The 24,383-nt window shown below is 40.7% G+C and overlaps 1 protein-coding gene across 3 annotated transcripts in view; it reads left to right on the forward strand.

Moving 5' to 3' along the window:
* sept4b (septin 4b) overlaps positions 1 to 24,383 on the forward strand; it is a 46,385-nt gene that overhangs the window by 1,403 nt on the left and 20,599 nt on the right. The window contains exon 2 of one of the 3 annotated variants that reach the window (XM_035155098.2): positions 5,023 to 5,030. The exons of 1 other annotated variant lie outside the window; for it this stretch is intronic. In XM_035155098.2, coding sequence (XP_035010989.1) covers positions 5,023 to 5,030 — 8 coding nt within the window. Of the gene's footprint in view, positions 1 to 5,022; positions 5,031 to 21,377; positions 21,540 to 24,383 lie in introns of those variants that run through there. One more of the 3 variants, XM_035155100.1, reaches the window with a different exon arrangement.

Raw genomic sequence — 24,383 nt, forward strand, 5'->3', positions numbered from 1 at the left:
GCTTGAACATACTTCAAAACTCACCAAACTTCACGGGCGCTTCAGGCCTGTTGAAAATGTACATATTCTGGAGTAATTCAAAATGGGCGTGGCAAAATGGCTCAACATCGCCCCCTAAAATGCAGCAATTCTGTCAAGTTTAACCGATCTTCACGAAATTTGGTACACACGTGTATCATGACCGGACAAAAAAAAAATTCCCTAGCACCGATTTGATTAACTCAACAGGAAGTCGGCCATTTTGGATTTTGTGGCCATTTTGGCCATTTTACACATTGTTTATTTTAACAAACTCCTCCTAGAGCTTTCATCAGATAAACTTCATTTTCGAGGAGTGTCATCTTGATTCCTTGGAGGTTGTCGTATCTCAGATATACATGGTCCAATCTACTCCAAACTGGACTTGAATGACAAGAGTCCCGGCCTGATGACATCTAGTTTTCTCCAGTCCATCTGTTAACTCAGCAGAGTATTCTTTGTTTCGCAGAGCTGGATATTGATCAGCACTGAAACTCTGCTCCTGTACCAGCAATTCAAAGAGCTCCAGATTTTGATTTAGCAGATTTTCTTTCTCCTGTCTGAGTTCTAAAATTATAGTTTCATCTGCCACCTTTTTCAAATTTTTCATTGTCGCAACTTCCTCATTGCGTTTACTGATAGTTATCGTACATGATGAACATTTCTTTAATCTTTGCAGTTCTTGTCTGCTCTTCTTTCATTCTCCTTTGCCCTTAGTTTTGCAAGGTACAGCGGAAAATTAATCAGCTGTTGGTCCTTCATCTCTTCATCGATTTACTGCACTGTTGAGTTTAGTTGTTCAGGTGATTACTCTGAATATGTTAACCCTTTGATACACAAGCTATGCAAACCCCTTCTAATGCACAACATGGGTCAAACATGTCTGTTGCGGAAGATGTGAAGACTTTCTGCTGTCCTGATGCCAATGGGGAGCTCGTTCCACCATTTAGGAGCCAGGACAGCAAACAGTCATGATTTTATTGAGTGGCTAGCTCGCAGTGAGGGAGCAGCAAACCTATTCACAGATGCAGAGCGGAGTGGACGGGCTGTTTTATTTAATGCATGGCTGGGTGTTTCTTTGCTATATTCTTTTATAGCTTATTCTACCTTCTTTATTTAGGAGAAGGCTCCTTCGATGACATAGAAGTCTCATCTTCTATGTCTTTCCTTCATTTACAGTAGGAGAGCTAGATTCCAAGACATACTCACAACTCCAGCTTGATCCTGTAGAACATAGTCTAGGTTCTCAGCATCAGAGATTTCAGAACCAAGAATTGTCTCCTCATTTTCCGTATCCTGTTCTTAATGTAGCATCTTTATGAACATGTCAACGGTAAGTCTGAAATGATTGCGACCAGCCATGCTAACACTCTGGATAAAGAAAATCAAAAGCATATTTTCAAAAGAAAAACAAAGAAACACTCATGCATGAAATAACACAGGAAATTAATACGGGTCATTTTTGACCCATGTTGTGCATTGGAAGGGTAGTGATACAAAAATGATTTTGATTCAAAAAGTAACTCCTTAAAATTTAAATAAGGATTTGTGATGATCAAAAACAATTTGATATAATACAATTTGAAATACTGAATAATGCAATTCATTCAGTGCAAAGATATAGAAATAAAAACTGAGCCGGGTCTTTTGACCCATGTTGAATTCAACTCCACCCAGGCTTTATCTAAAAGAACACATCAGAGGATTGATTGATTAATGTCACAGTGTCAGTGGTCAAAGATTCCTTTGATGTCTTAGAATGAAAGATTTATACGATCTGAAGAGAAACAAGTGTTTTTGACCTGAACAGATCTTTTGTCGGTATGTAGTGATAGTGATAGCACCACCTACTGCCATAAGGAGGTAAGCCTCGTTTTACAACTTTAATCGATTTACATTAAATTCGCTGCTGTTTTTCGTTGAAATCTAACATTGCACATTGGCTAATAGTATATTTTCACAAAGAAAGAAGTGCTTAACATAAGAAATTCTAGGAAAGGCCCTAATATTCATTCTTTCAAAGACATGATGTATCTGTGTAAAATATTTAGTTCATTTTCAGGGACTCATAATTTAGTACTGGAGTGAACAGTCATACTGAAACATCAGGCTTATTCAAGTGATATAGGGCTGGTGTGTTGGAGATGGAGACTGAGTGGAGAAAGTGGGACGTTATGAGAGCACTAGTGCGTGATATGCAGAGAGTAGAAAGAGATAGGGCTGAGTTTACATGTGGTTTTCTTTGCATGTATTGATTATAGCTCCTGATGCACATTAGATTTGATGATTGGATTTGATTATAAACATTAACCAAAGCTGAAAGGGAACTCAGATGCTCCCAGTTGCTCTCTTTCTTTCACAAGTCGTGTGTTTATGTATCTGTGAATAGATCTAGATATAACACTATGAATTATTACAATGGTTTAACCAGAAGCTATTTCAGCAGCCATCAGTAGTGAGAGAAACAGACGTGTTTTAAAACCCTTGTCGAATGCTTCAGAGCATAATTCCCAGAATAGCTCATTTTGTTACCTTTTGACATTGTCGAGAATGAAACTGCTTGCCCAAAGATTCACCATGGGTCTTTGCCAGTTCATTTTTGTTAAGACACATCAGATTTTACAAGTTGGTGCCAAGTTCAAATGTTAGTTTTTCCATGTCTGACTTTTTCTGTTAGTGTTTCAGCTCACTGGAAAATGCAGTTCTACATTTCTATGATATTTCTTGGCAGCACTGTGGCCAAAGTATTTACTAACATGCAAACAAGACAGTGATTTATGAAATTTCTCAATTACCTTCTGTTTCAATCTGAACTTGTGAGCTGTAGGTGCAAATAGTTGCTTTATCAAGAGCCCATAACCCACTTAACAAATTCAGCAACACAGTCCCCAGACATCAGACTCACTTAAAACAATGTCTAACTCTGAAAGGCACCTAGCGGGAGAGTTAGCGGCGTGTGGTTGGGTGGCACAGTCGGCAGTGGATAACATTCCTCAGGGAAAAGCCTTGTGGAGAGATACTACCCATCTCGCTTCTATCTGTGGCTGCGCTGACAGCATCACTGGCGCAGGACCTTTGCATGTAGGTCAAGAAATAAACTGCAAGAAAAATGAACCAGTGGAGCGTGTAGCCATCGCAGCAGTTATGTTGATCACATTGTCTGCATCTCTGTAATGTGAAGTTTTCAGCTCTGAATGTGCAGATACATTCAGAGAGCTTTGGATGTTTAAATGACCTGTTCAATGGATAGATCTGTCAACAGTGCACAGGAGTTGCATTTGCACGTCAAGTATTTTCACTCAAAGTGCATCAGGAGTGATACATAATGATGTCAGTTGTTTTAAAGGGCAGCAGCAGTAATATGGAGCTCATACATTATACAGTATATAGTCTGTATGCAGGGACCACTGAAACACTGTCTGTCAGCTGTAACTTTGCTGCTGCTTCTGAAGCAGTTGTAAGACACCCGATTGTGATCGACCTGAGTTCAAAGCAGTGAATCAATATCTGTAACACAGTAGGTTTCCCAGGAGCGGCAGCTTTGAGCAAAGAGATTTGTCTTGACTGAGAGAATCAGTAAACTGGAAACATCATGAATAATTTTCTCTGCTGTTTAGACGCTGACTGATCTGAAAGCACCAGGCTTTGAGAGATAAATGCACATGCCCCACACTCCTACTTTGTTTCCTTAAGCAAGACTCCACAGGGTGTTTTAACGTGGCCCACTCTTGTCGTTGTTCAATAAAAAAAAAAACTCCTCGAGAAGTGACTGATGTTGTAATGGCCCAGTGTAAATCTGAAAACCCACCGGGAGCCCCTGCACCCCTTTATTTACAGACCACAAGCACGCTCAGCTTTTGAAGACGGAATTTCATGCAATCCTTGAAGCATGTTGCAGTATTTTGCAACATCATCACTCAGGCTTCACCACAGACATATGTGCACACACACACTGGTGCTATTGTTACCCAAAATCTAGACAGTGATACTTAACACATTTAATCAAGGGATTTTAGTTTACATAGCTTTGCAAAAACATCAGGGCTATACAAGTGTGATAGATATTCTTTATTATCAGTGTTATGATTGGTTGTCGTAAGGCTTTTGTTTTTGATTAAATGTTTCTTTTGTGTTTCTTTTAGTTTTTACGCAGTTATTCACAGCTCAAACTTTCTATGCTGTCGATTTTTCCTGCCATGTCAAATTTTAATAAACGAAATGCAAACTTTGTACTTAAATGTCCGCACACCAGTTGATGCTCCAACAAACTTTTTTTATTCAACCTCCCAAGAAGGTTACGTTTCGAGCACAGGCCCTTTGTCAGACTATGCCCAAATCGTTACCTATAGGTGTGCGGGCATTTCTTGTCTTTCTTGGTTTTCATCACTTCTTTCCAGCACCTTGTTTTTATCAAGTTTGGATGTATGTGCTTTTATATACTTTCTGAATAACCTTAACTGAGCCTGGTCAAAACTTAAATGTGCAGAAGTTTAATCTTAATCAGTTTCTTTGGTGGGATGTGATAAAGATTACTCGACCATTTTGTCCGATGAAAGTCCTGTATTTAAACTGACTTATACTGCGATTCTGTCTGGGAATAAGTTTCTTGGGTGTCCTAAAATTTAAAAGGATGGAAGTTTTTGGGAAAATGATTGTTGTAATTTTTAATCAAGCCCAAAGAGAAATGTAAAAGCTAACCATAGAGTCACTAATGTCTGAACCAGCTGTAAGCCTACTGGCATCATATGTTCTCAGTTTCTTAGAAATAATAAGTGATGTCAGGCAGGTCCTGAGAGCAGACAATTCAGGTGTCGGATGCCTTTTCAAACGTTACCTCACGTCTGCACCAATCAGTCCTTTCTCAGACTATTTTCAGCATTTTATTGCATAATAAATGGCCACTTCACTTACAATGTGTTTCTGTTCCTCTCCTCTGTCTGATCCCTGTTGGATGTGGATTTTGAAATCACGTCTCCTGCTCATCAATCGTCCTCCTCTGACCAGACGATGAGGTAAGAAACCATAGTTTTTCCTCCGTCCCGCTGCTAAAGACGAAGTAGGTTGTTGGTGAAGGGAGATTTAACCTCAATTATCTCACCAAAATGAGGACATTGTGGTTTGTTGATGTCAGCCCATTTCAAGCCTGATAGACACTGCAACTCGTGCTGTGCAGTTTAATTTAAAAGGGGTTTGGCTGTTGGTTTCAAGTGAGTGGAAAAGTCATTTGAACTTGAAAATGTCAACTGAGCTTGTGATTTTGTTTGCTGTGAGTACTTGAGCTTGTGTGACTTATCTCTGTTTATGTGCTTTGGGGTTTTACTTGACACCACAGAGAAATGTGTGAGAATAGGTGTGTTCACAGAGCCCAGATTTTCTTATTCCTTGTCTCGTAAGGTGACAAGTGAGAATCTGCTGTGTGCGTCAGCTTTGTGTGTGTACCTGCTGCTTTTGTCTGAGTTTCACTCTTAACATTTTACGGTTATACTTAACATCGTCTGCTCAAACCACCTTCAGCAGACTCATTAGCTCCCCTGAAGCATATCGTGGGTCCGGAGTCATGATTGTCATCTGTTATCACCTTTCCAGTAGCAAGCAGCTTGTCACCTCAGTGTCAAAACTGACTCTCCACCCCACCTCCTCCTCTTTACTCCTCTTCTCAATGTCACTGTCTACATCCCAAAGCCCTGCAGCTGTGTTTAGCCCGACCAAGTGGGGATGAAAGGGGGGCGTGTTTGTTTTCAAGACCAAGCAATTCACAGTCGGGTGGAGAGGAGTGAATCTGTATGGGTGTGACAAACCTCGGTTCCTTCCTCAGCAGCATTCCAAACCTATGTGACAAAGCTGTAGTGTGTGCTGCCAGAGGGAACACCTTTTGAGGAAACTTTTAACATCTGTCAACAGACATGTTTACACAGACTCATGAATTATAATATTTACCCGTTTTAAGACAATAGTCTGAATAAGATACTGCCATGTAAACAGACTAAGACATGTGGAGTATTCCGACTTTAGTCAAATTATTTAGACATGCAAATTGCTTTATAACGTCCTATCAGTTACCAACTGCTTGACGACTAATGCTCTGTGTTCGAATGTTAACATGATGGAAAAATAAGGAGTTGACGCTTTTGCAAAATTAGAAAGAAAAACTCTCAAAAGGGTATACGGTAGCATCGTGCAGTAAACGATTCCATGTTGGGGTTGTAAGGAACATCAAATGTATGTGTCAGAGAATTAGGACCCAACTAGTAAACATCATAATCAAAAATGTCTAATTCAGAATATTGTCAGATTATTGGTATTAATGTTAGTGTATTCAATAAGACCCAGAGGCTACTGTTGGCTTTTGAATGATTGACAACATTAACTTATGATGGTTTGGCACGTCTCTGGCTGGTGTTGTGATTAAAAGAACAGTCGTACAAATCTCCACAAATGTATTTCCTGTTCCTCAAAACAAACCCGTTGTGCGATTCCTGTCTAAACACAATGCCTCTCCTGTGAAAGCCATCATTCAGTCCAGTTTGACATAACTCAAGTGCCCTTCCCCTGCTGCTACACCCCATGGCTGCAAACCATGCAGCACCACTCTGGGGTGTGGTGAAGCAAAGAGGGTGGCTGTGGCTTCCTTTTGTTAGCCTTAAAATGACACATAACCTCACACTCATGCACTCGCACACACACATACTCAGACACAGACTGACGTCACTGTTCTTGGGCAGTGCCAACTGTGCACAGGGACGCATAGAGGATGGTTGTCTCTCCGGAGGTTGTCTTCATGGTGCATTCCTCTGTGGCTTTTACTCAACTAGCCATTAGCTTCCTGTGCCTTCAATTGCTCCCTGCCAGTGCAGCCAAAGCATATGCAGTCTATACTTGGACTTTATTAGCCTATTAGCTTGCTAGCTTCTGCAGTGGTTGCTGGGTTTCCCCCCTTTTCTCAGTTTCCCCTGATGCCATGTCTGTTTTTCTCATTTGCTGTCACTGCCAACGTGTTGCATTCATTTGCAAACTGGAACGGCAGAATGTGCAGATTTGCGGAACCACACCCGTTTTTCCACTGATTGACACATCAGCAATAATTAAGCCAAGTGAATGTCAAGTGATGATTGTGAGACAGGATCTCATGACATATGCTGATGGTATGTTCAGTTCATTGTTCAACCCGTCTCGTGTCAAATGAGGTGGAACAGACACAGAATCGAGCAGTTGTCTCTCGTCGTATTTGTTATCATGTGAATCATCACGCAGTATCAAATGTTAACGTTATACTCTACATTGTGCAGTAATGATATCATCCTGTACATTATCACACTGAATCCACACACAACAATGCCACTCTACTCTGTGGGCCCCAAAGTGAGAGAGGGTGACGCATCACTCGTCGGTGAAACCTGATCCATCATTCTGTGTAACTCTTTGCTAGGTGAAGTGTGTGGGCTTCACCCTTTGAACATGTAATCATAATGGCACAGTGGTGATGCAGACACTGAGGCTGTAGCGGCCGGGTTTTGGCCTGTGGGCTTCGCTTTGGCAGGCAGCCCTCTGGGCTTTTCCGGTTTTGATGTGAGGGCAAACAATCGGGTTAGGTAGCACATAGGAAACACTTGACTGAATATGACGCTGCCATGAGACGAACAATAAAGAGACGGTGAAAGATGATGCTTAAAGAGGGATTTGCCGTGAACAGCAGACACCAGCATGTGTTTGAATTTATTGAGTCAGTTTCTCCAACAGAAGAGAGGCTTTATTGTAAATGTACCTTTCAATTATCAAGAGTTATTTAGGGTTAATGTGGAGTTAATCTAACCCCATCACAAGTATTTCCAATTCAGTATTTGTTTTGGTATACAGAATGAGTGGGGTGATGGCTGCACTTCATCTTCATTTACTAGCATGCAAAATTATAAGAATCACCATGCAGTATAATCTGTAGCATAATCCTTTGCAGTCGGCCTTTTTAGTTCTGACGCAAAACTTAAAAAACAAAATGAATACAAATGTCCCAGGATGAAAAAGATGTTTCATACACGTAGAAGATGCCGCCAAAGATCTCAACTTGATCTTTTCACAATAAGGGCCAACTGTAAAACAAAAACGTGATTTCTGCAGTGGAATATATACCTCATGTCCTACCTCCTGCATGTTCTACCCAGACGCCACCTTTCACCTGAATGTTCCAGATATTTGTTGTTGTTGTGAACGCATCCCCTGCAACCTTCTTCGTGTTTGAAAGACAAACTGTCCAGAACCAATTTTCTGGACATTTTTTGGAGTTCATGTCTGAAAACGGCTTAGCTGTGTCCCAATTCAGGGACCGCACCCTTGGGAGGCTGCAAGTCCGATTGCATCACTGCGACTGTACCATTTTGAAGGATCCAAGGGGGGACTACTCGGAGGCCACATCCTCTGAATGATGCGGTCCCTTACTAGGACACTTGAACCAAACAGAGCCATTGTTAAATGTTGTTAAACACCAATGCGTCTACTGCTGAAGCTAAACCTGACACCAACGCCACCACCACTAACTACAGTCTCATACAGTTGATGCTAGCCTACAACAAATACTCAGCACCAAAATACTTATATCAAATGCCATTAAGAAACAAAGGGAATGCAACATTTTAAATATGTTTTTTGTTTGTCATTGCTAGAGAAACAATGTGTTCTGTCCCATCTCCTGCATTCCTCTACAATCCTCCCTGGAATATCAGCTTGAACGTTGAACATAACCATCTTAGCTGGTTTTATAATGGCTCTCTGAATTGCTTTATTTGGTCCTCCTCTGACATCCTATCTTCCTATGCTCACCGCTTCCTTCCTGTCCCTGCTTGGCCGGCTCACCAGAACCTCGAGCTAATTGGCTCGTGTCTTCATCTCCGCAGATGTCCCACGTCAGCCCGAGCTCACCTCCCAACCTCCAGCCTCAGCACTCTGAAGACGTTTTGGTCAGGGGTTGACCTCAGACATTCCTCTAGAACCTCATAGAAGTGGCCCCTGCCAAGCCCCCCACCCGCTATAAATAATCTCAGCCCAGTTCCCATGGCCCCTACCGAGGTTCCAGCTCTTAGTTACCAAAGCACAATATGCCACAGCTTCACCAGAGTGAGTACCACAAGTTGTTCCCAACTCAGGGATGATCAGCATTCTGGGAGGAAGTGAGGCAGGTGTTGAGGTCATCACAGTTGTTATCACATGATCACAGGAAATCAAGGAACATTCCTGTATGAAGATCATTAGTCTGTGCTCCAGCTGTTTCTGAGACTTGTCCATCTAAAGATTGTCTTGACAAAATGTGTCTTTCACAGTTTCTCCACTGTGCTCAGTGATTTAGCCGTGGAGCTGACTGACTGATTTACATTCCCTATATTACGCAGTTACAGTATTGCATCATTCACTCTTAAGCTCTAACCCCCTGTGGGACAACTTTCAAATTCCTTTTTTTAATCTGTGGTTTGGAGCATCATGTCAATCCTCCTGGAATCAAACTGAAGATGTATTTAAATGAGGAGGTGGACCTCTAGTTTATCTTGTACATGTGTAGTTCATGTTGTCATTTAACCATTATTCTGTATTTGGTGACTTGATTGCATACCATGAATAGAAAACTCGCCCTACTGCACTGGTGCTCAGCTAAAACATTAGCACAGATCAATTGATTCTTGTAAAAGTTGTATTATTTATTGAATCACATTTAGGGGGTGTGTGACTGACGGGATAGAGCAGTTGTCCTCCAACCAGAAGGTTAGCGGCTTGAATCCCAGCCCATGCCGAAGTGTCCTTGGGCAAGATGCTTAACCACCCAAAAATGGTGCCTCATTGATGCTGAACGGACTAATTGTAATTGTAAGTTGCTTTGGATGCAGCTAAATGGCATGTCATTTATTGCCAGTAAAATATACATTGTTTCCATTACGCTACTATGGAGCTCAATAACGGAAAAAAAACACCAAATATGCATCGAGTTTTCTCTCACTTCTTTTGAGTTACAAATTTACTCCTACAGTGACATCCCACACAACACAGGCGCTGGTGAATCGGATAGAGCAACGTTTGTTGGGATGAACAGTAGCTGATGCTGAGAGCCAGGAAGCCTTGATCTAATCTCTGTGCATCTGGGAGCAAAGTCGGTGTGTTTACCCTAAATGACTCTAAATGGAGGCACTTTGAAGACACAACTACATGTCAGACAGATAACAAATTAGGACAGTCAGCTACATACTTTAACAGTGAAAGCAGCTGACGTTTCTGACATGGGATGTGATGTCTGCAGAAAATTAAAAGCCGTGTTTGTGATAGAAACAAAAAAAAAATAGGAATGATTTAAGTGCAGAAATTTCTCACATTTTGAGCACTCAATATCATTTATATTATATATTTACCATCTTATCCAACACTTGTTGGGCCCCTAGTAGCAGTTAATCACTGACTAATCTCTATCAAAAAGATCCCGCATGTGAATATGCAAAATCTGCTGGTGAGGGACAATAGTTTTGGGCCGGAAGTCTTCTGGTTCCTGTTTGTAGTTAGGCCAATCACGTTTGAGCAGGCTTTGGTTGCAGTCCATATGGAGAGCAAATGATGTGGAACACATTAACTTAAATGCATGATTTATCAGCTTCTTATGTCATCTGAATAAAATGCAAAAAGCTGTTAACTATTTTCCAAAATGTCATCTGGATCTAGAACACCTACAAAAATTATTGCTGTTTGTGTTTCGTGCGGAGAAACTTTCTACTCGTTTGATAAATGAAACTAGTCAAACTGTAAACGGTGTACGCCGAACAGAAGGTGGCTTGGTCCAGATTTTTGCTGTCAAAATATTGTCCGTTGCTGCCAGAGGCTAATTAGATGATAGCCAATGGGCTCTGAGTTTTATCACTGATAAAGAAAAACTGACTCTTTTCTCATTTTGATTTGTCCATTCAGTGTGACTTGATCCCCTATTCTCACCGCTCATTGTCGGAACTGTTGAGTTTCTCCATAATTTTAAGGTCTCAACCTTATGTAAAGTGCCTTGAGATAATGTATGTTATGATTTGTACAAATTGAATTGACTTTCCCTTCAGCCTTTCTTGTAATATGCAAAGCTTTACACTGATAATCGGTGATTGACTGTTCACATTTTTGGGCATAACAATGTGTCCTGAAGTAGAGTGAGCGTGTAGCATGACCGTGCGTGCGTACGCATGTAAAAGTGAGAGGACAGTTCTGCGTGCCTACCGGCAGCATGGACTTTAGCTGCAGCAGCCTCCACTCCCTTTAGGAAAACACTTCCAGATGCTCCCACCGTTCTGCAGGACAGTGAGAGGAAATACCAGGGAAGCCAAAAGGAAGAGCAGGAGAGATGGAGGAGATCGTGCTGAGGACAGGGGATGTAGTAAACGGTGGTTAATGTCCCTGGAGGGCGGGAGATCTGTATATTGATGCGATCTGCAAATGAGCCCTGTGTCCTCAGGATCTGGGAGTTCAACATGAACAGGAATGGATATTGGATAATTGGATGTAAAATGGATAAAAAGGGAATAGAAAAGATTATGTTTTGTAGAGATAAGCATATGAAAAGGATATTAGTAGAAGTAGAATTGTGGCTATAGTGCGAGGGAAAAGCAATGAAGATATAGACTTCATAATAAACACTGATGAAAAAGATAAGAGAAGCTTCTTAGCAGCTCTCCATTTACTTAAGGAGCTGCTCCACAAAACCATTGGCCTCCAACAAGACATACAAGATGCCAGTAGAGAAACCTCAACCTACTGCATTCTTCCATTCACTGCATCAGCATCCGCACAACCAGCAGGGACACACAGACCAAACAGACACTTCTACAGATGGTGGTATCAGATTTAAACACTTGGGTGTAAGTAAAGCATGGAATGTGTTGGCATGCTGTGACATGATGATAGATGGAGGAGTGAGGAGGGGACGGGAGTTTGAGACGCAACCACAATTTTTTAGGGAATATTACTGTAATTGTGATTTAAGAAGAGAGAAGAGAGAATAAGAGGAAATCAATCAATCATTTAATTGGTTTTCGGTCGACTTTTGAATCTACTGTTAGTGCCAACCTAATGAGAATAACCCAAACTACACACACACACACACACACACACACACACACACACACACACACACACACACACACACACACACATGCATGTCTCTCTATAGTTGTGAGGACACTCATTGACATGATGCATTCCCTAACCCCTTACCCTAACCTTAACCATCACAACTAAATGGCTCTAAATGTTTAAAAAATGTCATTGTCCAGATTTGCGGCAAATTTGAATGAGTTCTTTCTTGGTCCATGTCCCACCCTTCCACTAAGTTTCAAGAAAGTCAGTTTAGTAGTTTCTGCCTAATCCTGCTAAGAGACAAAACAACCAACAAACAAAACCTCTTTGGTGGAGGTAATGAGGGTAGAGAGAGACCAGGTGCACTTTTATTGACCATGTGAATTTTCTCTCCTACACTTATCACAACAGAGTCTGTGTGTGTGTGTGTGTTTAGGTGTGTGTTTGGTGTGTGTGTGTCAAGTCCATATCACTCAGCAGCCAACCCTTCTGAAACCAGACACTGAATCCATAACCACAGCTCTATCACATCAACATTCACTAAATGTTTACTGCTCTTTGAGCGACTGCATGATACTAGATTCAGGACTTCTTTAGATTTCAGAGCTGACTGCTATTTTCCTTTTTTCAGTCTACACTCACATGTAGTATATTTTGTATTCAGTAGTGTAGGTGCAGATGACTCAGCAGTGTAGGTGATTGTAGCAGATAATATCCACATACGGCTTAGAATCAGTTGTGATGCTGCTCTAGTGATAAAATCGCCTTCTTTCTTTCAAAATTCTGCATAAACATGTTTGATATTTAAACTTTTCTATTGAGACTATTTCTTCTTTTGAAAGCTACAAGATAATTTTGTCGTTCCCATTCACACAAGGTATCTTCAAATAGACTAAAGTGTGTGTAAGCCTGGTCAGTATTGATTGATTGATTGAGTCTTGTGTATGTTTGGATGAAGTCATGGCCATGACCTGTCTGGGTTCTTATCTGGGTATTGATTGGTCTTCTTTTTGTTTCTTGTTTCTGTGACATTACAACCGTGATCACGAAGCTTTGTTTTGAGTCAAGAGTCTGTGAGATAGTTTGAACGACTCCTCTGATGTGTGTAAATGCTTTAAAATGTGAAGTGCTTTGGGACTCAGTGTTTGAAAGCAGTTGTGTTGTGAATGTGTTGGGATTCAGGAACGGAAGTATCTGCGGTGTGATTTTGTGAGGACTGGGATCATAGGAACTCGGTGAACAACACAACATGTGCCTCTCGTTGAAGGATCAAAGGGGAGACACGAGGTTCCTGCCTCCCTCCAACCCTGGAGCCTCTCAGGGATCACCCCTCGCCCCTGTATGTGCTCCCTTCTTTTCAAACTTTGCTCTTTGTCTTCCAGTCTTTCTTTAACCTTCACATAAACTCACATCTGTAGCATGTTGACCTCCCTGTTATCCAGGAGCTCAAACTACACTAGGGTCACTCTTCACGCCCACCTCTCTCCACATGTATCTTTCTTAACTGCCAACGACCACATTTCTGAACCCCAAATTTTAAATAAGAGACAGGTTTAAGTTTTTTCATTTCTATTTTATGGGAAATAACCTTCTATAGATCATTACCTATACAGGATGAATACATTATATGTATTCATCATTACCTATACAGGATGAATACATTATATGTTTATAAACACAAAAATGGCTGTTGGTTGTGGAAGAAAAATTTGGAAGAAAGTGGTAGAAGTTTTGGCTGTATAGGTATAAGGTCATCTTTATTTTTCAGAGTAGTACTACGTGTATTATCAGTGTTATGAACCTCCTGTCACTGCTGAATCTTTGTAACCATCCAGGGATGTGTAAACTACTCTTGAGCTGCAGTAATTAGTTGACAAATAAGCTGATCAGTAAAACTAATTTGAAGCTATACTAATCATCTGATTGTGTTTTTTTAGTTCTAGACAAATGGCGTAACTGAGACACTGTTTATGAACGGCAATGCTTAGATTTGTAATTGATTTAGTCTTCAACAGAAAATGAATCATCAATTGTTATGCCTCTGCACCAGCGACAGCCAGTGGCTTGATGCATTATGTTTTCCGATTGTCTAACTGTACAGTACATCCCATTCATGTGAATGCTTTAAGGGACTGTCTTCAAATTTGGTACAAACGTTCAGTTAGACTCAACTCTAGTTTTTCTACTCAAATACTCATATGTGATTTTTTTTTTTTTTATGAAATAATAATAATGATGAATAGTGAATATTTTGGGGTTTTGGACTTTTGGTTGGACAAAACCAGAATCAGTAAGGGACCAATTACCGTACTGAAAATGTCACTGTGCCAACATCTACAATAAGACAAAAAACACAAGTAGTTTTTTTGTTTCTACTCTAAATATCAAGCTCTATACCATTTCTCATTAAATCTAGATTATTTCCAGTTAAATATAAAGTCACACACATTTCCTTCATCACTTATACCTGTATGTCTATTGATATACTTCTTAATTTAAGGGTACTCACAATGAATTTACACAAAATATAGTGTGTTCAAAAACCTCTGGCAGTGCAGCCCAGCAGGAAACCACACACTCATTGACTGTTGCTCTGTGTGAGGTAGATTTAATTACAGGTGTGTGCGTGTGCGTGTGCGCGTGCATGTGTGCGTGTGCGTGTGTGTGTGTTCTTTAAAAGGTTAAGAGGACGCAGAGCATAGATGCCCATTACTAACTGCTTTATGGAGCTGGTCTTAGTTATTAAAGCAGAAGCTCCATAGTCGGCTAATGACTTCCTTATTTTTACTGTTAGAAAAACTCTTCCAGTCTCTTCTTAGATTCCTGGTCAGTGAAAGGAAAGGAGAAAAACATCCGGTAGTTTCAGAAGATTTACAGGTTGCTACTGGCAACTCTTTTATATAGTGATATTCTGGCAGGTCTTATTCAGACCTTTCTCCAAGTATCTCTAAAGAGTTTGTTTTCATTGTTTTTTTTATAAAACATTTTGACAAAGACACAGGAAAGTAGTTTTTACAGCAGGTTGAGCACTGATCGCTTCCCGTAAGATGTGTGAAGAACCATTTACGTAAAAACTGAAGCCGAAGAAACACTGACTGCTAAAAACATGTATTTATCTTAAAATAACTATGACGTAAGAATACTTGTGCAGCTCAGAGTGGGAGCATTATTTCCAGCTTAATTTATCACATTAATTTCCCATAAGATCCTGAGCCTCCAAGGTCAAAACATTGTTTATCCATAGAAGTGAACTCTATTTTCAGCTCAAGACAAGCTCACACTGTGTTAACTACTGTGCTTGTACACCAATGATGACTTGACCCAGCTGTGACTTTGTTGTGTTGAAAGCAAATCACTGTCAGTGTTGATTAATGATAAATTACCCCATTTGTTAATTAATGCAGACACTTAAAGAGAGGCTGTTGTTATGCCTTCACGCCGGTGGGAGGTATTATGTTTTCAGGTTGTCCATAAACGGGTTGATAACATTTTTCTCAGTGATGAAAAGAGTAGATTTTGGTAGTTCAAGGTCAAAGGTCAAAGTCACTGTGATCTTGCAAAACTCTTTTACTTGTGAACTTATTATATTAAGATTGCCATGTGAGAATCCTTTCAAATTTTTTGGATTAGAATTTGGTGGTCAAAGGCAGTTATTCTTGTGTTATCAGTAACTTTTGGCCGGATCCAGGTTATTTTTTTCTCTTCTTAAACATTGCGAGATAGGAGGTATGCGCTCTCTGAGTGCCCTTCTAGTTTAGTTAGGTTATAATTTGCAGTGCTGCTGTCCTGTCATGCCTCAAAACATTGGCTTGCGCATATTGCAATATAATGTGATGGTGTAGTGAGCGTGAAATACCTCCAAACTGCTGACCCTTTTCTTTTTATCACAGAGGGGACCCCTTGGGCCCCTGTAGTCTACCACCACAATCATAGAGCAGCAACTGGGCAGTAAATTAACGCCCTCAGTGTCCTTGCCCTTCTACCCCACCTGTTAACCACCACCACCACTACTGCACCACAGCAGACTACCCGCCGCCCTCGTGTGCCGCCTGTCTGTGATATTTATGTTTGTGGGGAATGGGGCGTATTTTAGGAGCTCCCTGAAGGAGGTGGAAATGTTTTTAAACCTACTGTGAAGTATCAGATCAAATTACAAAACACACTACATTTTTTAAAATCTTTAAATAAATGACTTTCTAACTGGTGAGGGCCACAGTGTAACTTCTCATTTGAACATGACATTGTGACTGTAATGAAAGGAGTGTGTATTTCAGGCATTGTTAAAGTTAACTAGCATAAGGCGCGTCTCATTTTGGTTCCTACACAATAGAGTGAAACGTTGTAGGCAGACAGTAAGATGTAGCTCTGAGATCATGTTTATCTAGAATGACAGTTGTGGCCTTTTCCACTCAAGCCACTTTGGTTATGACATTGTTTTCAGTGGGAAAACTACAGCATGAGTGGGCCGGGGGAAAAGTCTTCTTGGCATTGCATAACATCCCAAGACAATGTGTACAATCCCCCGGTGCTTTAAAGAAAGCAAACCTCACACAATCACAGGAGTGGGAATTCCTGCGAGACAGAACGATGCTTGAACAGTGGATTTCTGCTGCCATTAAAGACAGAGTCATAGGTTTTGGCAGGTCTGAAAGAATATGTCGAAGAGCCTGTCAGTGGTTGTTTATCTTTTGCTGGATGTGGGCAAGTTCTTCAACTGATTTACAGTGAGCGCTTGTCAACGTTGGAGCTGCAGTTCAGCAAAACTCTGTAAATAGAGTCTGTGGAGACAAAAGCACAGTTTCTTCACTGTGAATGAGCAGTCGTTGTGACATAGCAGTGTCTGTCTCACATTGCTACACACTTTCCATGGGAGTGGTGCCAAATGGGGTACCCCCTTCTCTGCAGTACTGCCATCAGGAAAAAAATGACATTTTGTGCATTGAAACCATGCAAACACAACTTAGTGCCTAAAAAAACGCAGTTAGTGTATCACTATTACAATTAAGATCTTTGCTTCCCAGTATTTGTGCTTTTTCTTGTCCACACTGAAGAATAAGAACTTGAATGAATTGGAGCCTTGTTTTTCTTTCTAATCACCAGCCTGATCCATCCAGAGCCAGACTGAAACAGGGCCTGGTGAGCAAGCACTGGCTGCTGACTTAGGAGTCTTGCGCTCACTGGTGTCTGGGCTATTAATAGAGCTAGCCTGAGAATTTAGACTAAGGTCAGCAATCAGATTCCTGCTCCCAACTCATGGAGTGGAACGAAAAAGGAAAAAAAAACTCCCTCCCTGAAATTATGCATTTTTCACATTTCTTTTCATGTATGTAAACTTCCACACATGCAGGATGTATGTGCTGTGAGGTAGGGGGACCCGCTCCTGCTTCTGCTGCTGCTGCAGATTTCCCTCCAGTAAAGTGCCAGCTGTCGTGTCCTGCTGTCTACACCGGCTCACTTTTTTATGTGATTCGCACAGTGAGACTTACTTTAATCATGGGAGGTGTCGTCCGCATCTCAACTACTTTATTTCCCTCTAATTAATGAGATGACACATGTGTATGCACTGGAACTGTTTCAATGTAGCTGGCATCTCAGAATGGAAGAAGTCTCCCTGACGTATGACGCTTTCCTCTAGTGTGTTGTATAGTTGTTTGTGAGTTCTGCAAGGTAAAAAGCATAAAGTCAACAATAAAGGGGAAAACTGCTCCTGAAGCTCCTGAAACACCAGGTCAATTATCAAGCTGATGCCTCTGTACCATCATGATGCCACGTGACATCACAATGGCCCATATCCACATTATGAACACTAAACTACTCTAATCTGGCCCACTCCCTAAAGCCAGGTGGTGTGTTGAACACCTGTTTGTGATATGCAATGATCGCAGCTGAGGTAATACTAGGTTTTACCATTGAAGAAATCTTGGAGGTACAAGGGATGGGTTTATACTTGCTTATTGTATTAAATAACTTCCTTCTAGAATACTACTAATTTATGTGGACATCAAGCATCAGCTGCTGCATTTGCAGAGAACTTTAGAATCCATTGTGTGTGCTGCATTCTCTGATACAGCGAGGCTTATGTACGTAAGTTTAATTTTTCAAATGGCCCGGTGCTATCAGATATTACAATCTATCTCAAGTCAGTATTTTAACTGATGTATAGAGCTGTACATTTTGCCCACATTGTATACATTTTCTATTTCTATTTCTCATACATCACTCTGTTTATATTGTATCTTTACTTATTTATTACTTTTTCCGAGTTTCTATTGCCACTATCCCCTTCAGCTGCTGTAACATAGAAAATGTCCCCATCACAAAGTATTATCTTATTTTGGAGTTGCATGTGTCTAAAACCTTTTTATATATATGTGTGCCTTAGTATCATATGAAAATCTGATCCATCAAACACTCACATTCACATTTGATCGTTCTTTTCATTACATCCCAGATGTGTCTGCAGTGACTGGATTATTGTTGTTAGCACATCACAGCTGTTGGCTAGACTCAACAATCGGTCCCCTCATACAGAGACATACATAGCTTATGTCAGAACATAAACACAATCCCACACATTTACAGCCTAACTCAGAGACACACATGTTCAACTATCACACAATCATTTAAACAAACATCAACAGAGGACCAATGGCCTGTGTGAGCTGGGTATAACCCTGACAGATGAATGTCACTGACTATACACACAGTCAATACCTCATGACCCACATAGATTACAATTCACTCAAAGTTTTTCACTGCTGAAGAGTTAAATACGACAATAGTTCACCATGTTTGACACACATCTGTGTGTGAGTGTGTTGTTTGTGAATAATTTTAGTGTGTGACTGTGTATCCACTGTGACAGTAATTTATTTTGTCCGGCAACATAAATCTCCTATTTTTAGTTTATGGAGATTATACGATGAACATCTGGTGGATGGACTTTTGCAACAGATGCAGAAACAGAGCTGGAAGCATTTTGCTATGTGCAGTTCACTTATGTTGTAGGTTATTATAGCCATATTTAACTTTTCTAATTGAGCAGAGTTGAATGAAATGCAGGAATGTGAACCTTCTGGAGTGGTGCCTGCGAAGGATAAAGTTGAGCTGAAGACGGGAAAAAAAGAGCACCCTCTTTGTGGATAGTTATGAGATGGTATTTGATTCTGGGCGTCTCTGATCTCTGTGCATCAGTCTCTACATTGCTCAGAGGCGTTTCTCTCCTCCTCTACTCTTTCCCTCTCTGTGACTGTTGTTAACTCCTCCTAACTTGCCCTTAACCCACTTCCCTCTCTTCACATCACTGTCACATTGTGCCCTGGTGGCTCAGTCCTTCCTGTTACCAGCAGCCGAGGACCCGAGGCTGTTACACACTGGAGTTCATCCCTTCATTTAGCTCACAGAGCAGCCTGTGTCTGACTGAAGCTCCATTGAAGAGGCTTCTTATACAGTCCCACACGAGCAACTCTCTTTCTGCTGCTGCCAGCACAAAGGTCACTCATCAACCAGGTTAAACTCACTTTGTCTCCACAGTGTCTCTGCAGTCAGGCCAGGTTTGTGTGGTTGGGTTTGGCTATTGAATAAAAGCATCAAATGATTAAAAGAAATATCCAACTAAGGAGATAAGGGGAAAAACTGCAGAAAGTATTTATAGGCTGGTAGGTATTTAAGAATCCTGACTACATTTTTATTTTTAGAGTAATAATGCATATACTGTACACACAGAGCCTGACTGCAATGGACCTTTGGAGACAGATGACAATATAATTATGTTTGAGAGTACACAATATCTGATACCGGTATATCGGACAATATACAGTACAAACAAAACAAAAGTTTGTCATTGATTCCTAAGATGTCGTTTTCAAACCCTTATGAAAATGAAATGTCATCAAGCCTTGATATTCTACAACCAATGTATCGGTCAGACTTTAATGTTGACTATTTATCCATGCTAACTCTAATGTTTCCTATCCTGGATGTACTCAGCTGTACCTTCCTAAAGTTACAAAGGCCCAGTTTCAGAATAAGGACTTTTTGCTTGTGACATACTTTTCACAGACACCTGACAATGACAGTTTATTGACTCATCACAGACAGAAAATAGGCACTTAACATTTAAGACTAGCTTCTGTCTGACACTCATTGTGCAAGTCTTTTCATATCTGCAAAGATCCTGATGTAAAACTCTCACTACATTTACGTCTTGTCACCTTAAAATGATGCTGATGTTGAAACTCAGTAATTCCAAATAAAAAATTGGCAGATTTAATATGTTGCCAGTTGAATAACCACTTAATCGTAAGGATTTGTTCCAGAACTGGAGTTTAGTATTATTCATGGTATGATTTCATTTGTCAGGTTCTCACTGTGTGATACCCTGCACGATGCCAGGTGTCACATTGACTCCATGCAATTTCCTTTTTGACGCTGTCTTGACACCCCGTTTATTTTAGGTGTCAGTGCTTGTGACGCACAACATGTGCTGTACATAATTTCTCTTTGATTCAAGAATTGTGCAGAAATCTGCAGCTGCTCTTCTCACATCTCATTGTGCCCTTGTTCTGCTTTTTGAAAAGAAACACATTTAATGGCCTGCTCAACACTTTGTTTTTCTTACAAGCCCGATGACGGGTTTTCAAAGCGGTAAATCTGACACTGCACCGTCAAAGAGTGTCAACCTCTGTTCATGTGTGTGAGGGAGCAGTCTAAATAAATATCATCATGCCCCACTAACTGTGCCCAAACACACTGGGGCCACAGCAGCAGCAGTTAGCTAAACAAAATAGAGGTGACATCCCTCACCACGTCTTTTTAAACCACAGTGGTTAAAGCTTCACTTGTTGCTTAAATTGGTGTGTTAATCCCAATGCTTAACTTTGGTTTGATTATTTGCTTTGGCATACGGGAAAACCATAAAGATGTGTACTGTGGTTCAGACATGAATTGCTCAAGAAGAAAAAGGACTGTGTCCACATCAATCACAGAAATAGAACTCGTGAATTTACATAGTATTTAACAGAATTAATGCTGAATTTTCTGAAACTTATTTCAAAATCAGAAATTCTCATAAAATTAGGGACCTGTCATGAAGTTTAACATGAGATTGCCTGGTCTTAGATATGCCAGCTCCCACCAATTTGTTTTCCCAGCTTGTCTTCCCACCTTCGCTCTGACCCTCACACTCCAGCAACCCTCTCCCTCCTCTCCTTCCCCACCATCGCTGCTCCTTTTTGCAGCAGCAGCAGTTGTTCAGCCCGGGATGCATGCAGCATGTGTCTGTGCTCAGCATTACATTATTAACGTCTGGCTGTAAGACTGTGTAGCTCTGCTGCAACTGGAGGCACAAATGGTTCGCCTGCACAGACCCGCAGCAGCTTGCAGTCAGTCGCTGTCCTCTACTTTGTGGCGCATGTGTGTGTGTCTCGGCCATCTGCACAATGGTAAGTGTAGCGTGTCTTCTGCATTGTGACGGCAAGTGAGATCAGCTCGGCTGCATGGCACAGGCGTCGTTTCACAGACAAGCTCTGCTAATTTAAATTGTGAGGAGGCAGAGACACTAATCATCAACCTGCCTTTTGTTTTTGACATTGATATTGACGTTTATAGTCTGATTCTCAAGACCTGGTTGTTTATCATTGCTTCTCTCAGTGCGATGTCCTCTCAGGAGTCTTTAATAGGAAGGCTGCGAGTTTGATAATGACTGTCTGGACTGTACCTGCAGTGTGTGTGTTGGGATGGATATTTTCACAGTGGCAGTGTTACTGAGGTCAAAGGAATGTTCGGTAGTGACAGCTGAGGCATTTTCATCTGCTGCTGGCAGCCAGATGTTCCTCAAATATAAAAACAGATGTAAACCAGATAGGTTAAACAAGTATGTAACAAAGAGGAGAATGAAGGGGAGCATCTTGATTGCAAACGACGTATGTTTGAGCTGCATGTGTTAAATTCATTGGCATCACAGATGACTCAGCTGGCAATGCATCGCATGTGTGTGTGGGCACTTGTGTTGAGGTTTCCAACCCTTTTTTATGGGTATTTTTTTTGTGTGGCTCCTGGTCATTTGGGCATCAAGATTAGAGAAGCCGATTACGATCGAGAGGAGGAGAACAGATGGAAAGAGAAGGAGGAAGAGAACAATTATGTGTAGTACATGTTTGAGCCTGAGCCAAACAGGCACTGCCCCAGAAGTCACCACCACCATCTGTTGAGGGTATACGTTAGGGACAGATTGGCACGTATCTAAATCCTTATTATAACCGACACGGAGGTTATGTTGACGCACCCTGTCCATTTGTTTGTTTGTTTGTTTGTTTGTTTGTGTGAATATGAGCAGATTACGCAAAAACTGCAGAACAGGGTTTCATGAATCTTGGTAGACAAATTGAACCCATTCAATTTCAGGGGGAATCAGGACAAAGGTGCAGGATTTTCGTTTTTTCATCTTCTTTAACATTGCAACATTTTAAGACAAGTTTAGAGGACTGTTTGGGGGAGATATGTGCAACTGAGAGCCATTCTAGTTATTTTAGAATAAGCAGAAACGTGTGTGACATAAAAGAGTCTAAATGTAAATGTTACCTTTTTATAACTCATGTACGTCAGACTACCTGGCTGAAGAACAGACTCTTCTTACTCACGAGATCAGAGACTGTAAAGTCAGAATAGTGGGAAATCAGCTCCAGTCGACACGTTCACAGTTGAAGTCCAGATGTAAGAGCTGTGTTTTGGCTTTATAGTCAAACAACCCTGTGTCTTTACAGCAGCTTTAGGAAGATTGTTAGCCTTCACAGGTCAGTCTGAGACCAGAGAGCTCTCCTGCTTATTATGCTAACAGCTTCATAATCCTTAGCACACAGGGACATCGCATTCAATGTCTGGACTGTCAATCAAAGGCTCTTGTCAGCTCAATTTGGACTCTGCTGCTTGTCAATCAATGACGCCGTTAAGTGCATAACAATCTTTGACGTACGAGTCAAACCCCTCAGGGAGACGACCCCAGACGACCCAGGAGGGGTAGCAGGGAAACTAGTGCAGCCTTTCACTTCACAAATACTCAATCCAGATAAAATGTCATAATCTTGTTTACATTGGGAGAGAAGTGTTTGCCTATTGTATATGTATCTCTTTATGCAGCTCAAACTTTATTTATTGAAGTCTACAGACCAAAAGACGTCTACGTGGTAGGTGCAGAAAATTGTGCTTTCTTTGGAAAGAGGTTGGTACAGAGGATTGTTCTCTCACATTCTCAGGTTTTTGTTTCTCTTTTATAAGAATTTAACACTTTCTCAAATATCTGACTTGTTATGGCTTCACTTTTATATGAGCGTGTGTTTTGTGCTTTAATCTTAAATATACATTATTCATTAATCTAGAGCATAATTGAGTTTAAAAGCTTCTTGAGGGAGCATTGCCTACAGCTACTTTGGTCATTACATAAGACATTTCTGTACATTGTAAGTAGTTCTACCTCCTGTCTCTTAAATCTTGGACATTCTGAATTATAACAGATGTTGAGGATTTTCCTGTTGAATGACATTATGAAATTAGAATATGTTCATGTTAGTTACCTTATATTTCCTGACCACCAAACTTTAACGATCATCACCTCTGCAAGTTATATATTATATTATAAGATAATGTGTTACGGAAACACCCTCCAGGCGCCTGCATTTAGAGAGAACATGGCATCGAGATGTGAGCAAACTGTTTGACTGGTTTTATCTGTTCACTCTACAGTTTCTCATTTAGAGGAATTCTTCAACCTTATAAAACCTTTTTCACAAGGCAGTTTTTAAATGGTTAACTGAGATTATAGAGCGTTTGCATCCTAATTCAGTTTATTGTTACAGAGGTCTGAAATCAGCAAAAGCACATGTTTGTCTTTTAAGACATTCAACCAAACTTTGGAAGGTGAAGCTCAATAGAGCTGATAATGTTAATGTAGCAGTAAAAGTGCACGTTGTTAAACTTCACAAATTATCTCACGGGCATGTGTTCCGCCTGCAGTGCAAACTTGCAGTCAAACATGTTTAATGTATTGCACATGATGTAATGAACAGTAAAACCTCCAACATCATTCCTTCATCTGCTCTTGCAAAAGTAATGAACCTGAGAATAGTTCAGCTACTTAATGTTTGTTTCCACTCGGTCGGCTCTTTTTAAGAAAGACAGGAAACTCAGTCCAGACTCTGATGTAATTTCTCTTATTGAGTCTGTTTAAGACACAATGCCAACACTGTTTGAGCAGGTCTGAGTCTCTGACTTCAGACTCCAGCAGAGCTCTG

Source organism: Hippoglossus stenolepis, chromosome 4 (genome assembly GCF_022539355.2).
Source record: "Hippoglossus stenolepis isolate QCI-W04-F060 chromosome 4, HSTE1.2, whole genome shotgun sequence".
NCBI lineage: Eukaryota > Metazoa > Chordata > Actinopteri > Pleuronectiformes > Pleuronectidae > Hippoglossus > Hippoglossus stenolepis.